The 4,800-nt window shown below is 35.0% G+C and overlaps 1 protein-coding gene across 1 annotated transcript; it reads right to left on the minus strand.

Moving 5' to 3' along the window:
- Positions 1 to 2,690: 2,690 nt before the first annotated feature.
- On the minus strand, positions 2,691 to 3,879 carry LOC132192273 (transcription repressor MYB5-like). The gene is made up of 2 exons (XM_059607549.1): positions 3,463 to 3,879; positions 2,691 to 3,381 (listed from the first exon to the last, which is right to left on the minus strand). The coding sequence occupies exons 1-2, from the start codon at positions 3,750 to 3,752 to the stop codon at positions 2,904 to 2,906; spliced, it is 768 nt and encodes a 255-aa protein (XP_059463532.1). The 5' UTR covers positions 3,753 to 3,879; the 3' UTR covers positions 2,691 to 2,903.
- Between the last annotated feature and the right edge of the window lie 921 nt (positions 3,880 to 4,800).

Genomic DNA, 4,800 nt, shown 5'->3' on the forward strand with positions numbered 1-4,800 from the left:
GCTTTCTTTTTCCTTTTTATTTTTTATAATTGACCTTAATAAAAAAAAAAAACCATTTATTCTTTTCTTTTTTTTCTTTTGTGGTGAAAATAACCATTTATTCTGAACCCAAGCACAAGTGTTTTTTTAGATGAAAGCATATAAATTTAGAATAAATGTTTAAATAAGCATATACTTAATAAATTTTAAGCAAAGTAATTATAATCATATGGTTCAATATAATTCGTTCTAAAAAATATTTTAATAGTTACCTTGTACCTATATATATATATATTCTCTTTCTAGAAGGAGAGACATGCATGGGTCTATCCGTATATATATATATCTCCAGTCACCCTGGGAAATTAAGTTTAGGCAAAAGTTTCTAGCTCACCACATACACCAACCTCTATATATATTTAAGAGAAATCAACCAGTACTACAACAACGCTAGTATAATTAAACATGCAGCTCTCTCTAATAGAAATGAAACACACCCAAAGCAAATTAAGCTACCACAACCTTAACAAATGAACAAATAAGCACAGACATCCTTAACAAAGATCTATCTATCTATATATATATATATATAGCTGCCATTGTCTTTATAATTCTAGACAGTAGTTGATTCGTTTCTCATGTGATCGAGCTTGATTTTTGGCACTCTTCTTAGGAAGTGTAGGGAGAGAGGTGACAGGTTTCTCACTAAGAAGCTTAAGTGAGCGACTTCAATTTCACCTTGAAGAGGTTGTAGTGCTCAGGGGGCATTTGAGAGAGTAGAATTAATACCCAAGAACTCTAGCAAAGGATAATCAGCCACTTCTTGTTTGCAAATCAAAGTAGAGCGGCTTACTCAGTAACATTTTAATTAAATATTCTACATATTAAGGTTCACTTATTAAAGAAGAGTTTGAGCTCACACAAGAGAGAGGATTAAAATATAAATTAAATAATTAAATTCATCAATTTCTATTAGTTTTGATATCATGTTAAATCACTATTTATCCAAAAAACTTAAACTAGTAGGACATGATTGATTTATTCATTTAATTAATTATATAATAATTAATATTCTAACACTCTTTCTCACGTGCACGTGAACTCAAATTCTCAAATTTCTTAAATATTTGAAGTATTGGGCCTCACTTATTAGAATGTACTTTAAGCCAACAAATGAGGAGTGTTAAAAATATTACTTAAATAATCACGTCAATATTTTCCTTTACTCAACTTAAACTTTTGAGATAAATACTAATTCCGATCAAGAAAATACCCTACCAGGAAAGTTCCCCCAAACACTGTATTCTTTGGAAGATGTTTTGCATGTACACCCTATATATCTCACAGTTCCTACGTCCATGTATTCTAGTTTAATTAGTTAGATCATGCTGGCAATTTCAGGTTTTTGAACTTTCTACCTAATTACAACTGTATGCAAAGATATCTCCATTATATATACGACTATTTGTTACCTGCATGCATGGCTGCGACCAACAAAATTTGGATGGCAAGCCGACAAATCCTCCTGTAAGTGATTTTGATTATGTAATTATTACATTTACAATGTTTCTGGCATTATTAGTTAATAATGTACAAGTCTTGTTTGTCTGTTTTCTCATCTAATTAACACACTTCCGTCAACTACTTAGATCAGCTAAAAGGCTCATGAATATATACCATTCAACACTACAAATTTGGTCATTAGCGGCCAAACTTTTAATGACGATTTTTGAGTTGTCTTCGTCGATAATTAATTAAGCACTTATCAACTACAACTTTTGCTGATCAGCAAATGCGACGACTTTAGCTAAAAGTCGACAACAAAAAGGTTGTCACTGGAGATAATATATTGTCATTAATTAAGTGCAAATCATGTTCACCCTGTGTCTTGAAGATTAATCAATAATGCTCCGTGCGAGTTAATATATATCATGTCATTGCACAAATTTCATATTCCACACAACCAGTACTTGTACAAGATAATCGAACAGAATATTTCAAGTCAAATATATACTGTATTCCCCATGTTTTAAAATGAAAAAGTTGTCATAACTCTCATACACACCAAAGGAGTCAAAGGACGTAAACATACAATATAGACGTGTATATATACACACACACACAAATACATATATATCTCATTCACATTCCTTAAACATTCGTCTTATATAACACATTTGACAGTTATTGACGTTATTGATTAAGAATAATTAAGCTAGCTAGTCTCATTGTTTCTCTCTCTCAAAGCAAAAACATGCAGCATCACCCAGGCTTCCTTAGACTTACCCTTATGATCGTGATAAGCTTTAATTGACATGATTTAGCTGTGAATAAATTAAGCTCAATATGTTTAGTGATTATTCGATTCATATATATGCATGATTCAACCCGCACAAGAATTATAAAGTACATGCATATAATATAAATATTGTTTTCATCCTAGCTAGTAATAATTTACATACAGCATCCAACAAAACACTATACATTGAGTTAATATTTGTGCAGGCGTAGCGAGCAATTGAATTCTGAAAAACAGAAACAAAAAAAAAAACAAAAAAATGCTACTAATTAATTAAATATATATGATTCTCTAGAGAGAAAATTTATGAGCTTTTACATAGGAAAGCTAATCTTGATCAATCTTTGATCTATGCATGAAGAACATGAAAACCTAGACACCCATCAAAAGAATGGGAAAAAGAAGAGAAATCAAACAAGAATATTGAATGTTTCATTTCCAACCCACTACATACAAAACGTAACATAACACACACATATATAACGTTTTCGTACAGCACAATTATACATAAACAATTAATAAAACAAAAGATATCACAACATCACACACTAAAATGATAATCAAATTCAAACCCATATGTATAGTTAATTTGGTGCGCATGCAGAGATCTGATCAGGATCATCGATCATGCTAGGTGATTGTTTAAGGCACTTTGCTGATCATCACATGTAGCATCAATCGTAGATCTGATCACTTCAGTTTCCCAGATGGTGCCATGATTGAAGGGCTGCTGTTGTTGATTCACAAACATATTGTCGTTAATCAAGGAATCCAGAAACGAAGAGAACATATTATCCTCGTTGCAGTTTTCAATATAATCTTCTTCATTCACAACCAGATTGTGATACTGTTCCAGGTTTGTACCACTTTGAATTGCATTTCCAGCTGTTTGTTGTAGCACAAGAGAATTAGGGTTAAGGTTTTGGGTTGAAATTGGTGCACGATCATGAACAATTTGTGTGGGATTAGGGTTAGGGTTTAATGGTTTGTGGGTTCTTGGATCTATTCCTTGGCTGATAAGCTTCTTACTAAGATGGGTATTCCAATAGTTCTTGATCTCATTATCTGTTCGTCCGGGGATTCTTCCGGCTATCAAAGACCACCTGAGAATCAATACCCACAAAAGAAATAATGAACAACTAAAAGAAAAACCCTAAAATAATTGAAGGAAGTATATATTCTACCTGTTGCCAAGTAAACGGTGAAGGCGAAGGATGAGATCTTCCTCATCAGGAGCAATACGTCCTCTCTTAACGGAGGGCCGGAGATAATTCATCCACCGGAGGCGGCAGCTCTTGCCACAGCGGAGCAACCCAGCGTGCTTGGGTAGGGTCCGCCACCTGCCTTCGCCTTCTCTTTTGATGTAATTTGCTAAAATCTCATCCTCCTCTGGAGTCCATGGCCCTCTCTTTATCCCCACTTTGCTACAACATGGTGTCTTGCTTGTTCCGGATGATGATGATGGGTTCCTCATCTCTCTCTAGATTTCTTACTGTTGGTGATGGATAATGGAGAAACAGAGTTTTAGGGTTCAAATATGGTGTTTTATTGTTACACGTAACTTGGAAGGATGAGGAAATCAGCACCAAAATGGAAAGACAATAAAGATATTAAAAAAAAAAAAAAAAAGTTATAAAGGTTTCTGTAGACAGTCAAAGTCCAACGACTGGATAAGGCATAAAGCTTCTTTTTTTTTTTTTTCGATGCATGGGCGGCTCATTGTCTTCACCTATATACGTCAGAGCCCTTTCTTGTACTTCATGACTGATCTCTAAGCATTATTTAAGAAAATTGTATGGGTAGGTTTCTGCCACGTGTACGGCTAGGATTGCTTTAACGTTGGTTGTGGTGCTGGCTAGGCAGGACGAATCGGATCCTCGCCATGTCATTTAAAAAAAAAAAAAAACAATCTCGGACCAAAGTTAATTAACGTTAAAAAAACAAAAAACAAAAACAAATCCCCTTCTTCCATCCCAGCCCGGCGAGCTGCCTCAGCTTGCTTGCCGCCGCCAAGGCTCGACGGTAAGGCGTGTTTATAAGCCAACTATAGGGACGGTCGTTGGGTTTCAAATCGAGGGATTCGTCATTGTCGACCGGCAGCGGCGAGGAGGAATCACAGCAGCAAGACTTTCCTTATGCTGTTGTACGTGATTCTTTCCTTTCTTGCACAAGGGGAGAAGCTGCAATGTTCTGGCCGGCAATTTCGGTTAGTGATTTGTTGGGGGCGTGGGAGCAGGAATAATATGGTGGTGTTAGACGTCAATTTGCAGTTGGTAAATCAGAAAGTTCTTTGAAGGAGGTTTTGAGGAAGAAGAAGAAGCTCTGGGTGGGGTAGTGATGATGTTGACTTGGAGCTCTGTTGCAGCAATGAAAAACAGAGTCGAACAGAGTATTTTAGGAAGGGTGAAGATCAAACTCTTCTGCTTACACTATCTTTATAGATTCTTCTTCACTTACCAACAACAAATTTATATAATTAAGTAGCTCTACTAATTTCTGAATCAATATATATATATATATAT

This window comes from Corylus avellana, chromosome ca9, assembly GCF_901000735.1.
Source record: "Corylus avellana chromosome ca9, CavTom2PMs-1.0".
Lineage (NCBI taxonomy): Eukaryota > Viridiplantae > Streptophyta > Magnoliopsida > Fagales > Betulaceae > Corylus > Corylus avellana.

Excerpts from the sequence above, each read along its gene's own strand:
- LOC132192273 (XM_059607549.1), bottom strand. The coding sequence starts at position 3,752 with ATGAGGAACCCATCATCATCATCCGGAACAAGCAAGACACCATGTTGT. Across the intron at positions 3,382-3,462 it reads CACCGTTTACTTGGCAACAG|GTGGTCTTTGATAGCCGGAA; the intron begins GTAGAATATATA and ends ATTGATTCTCAG.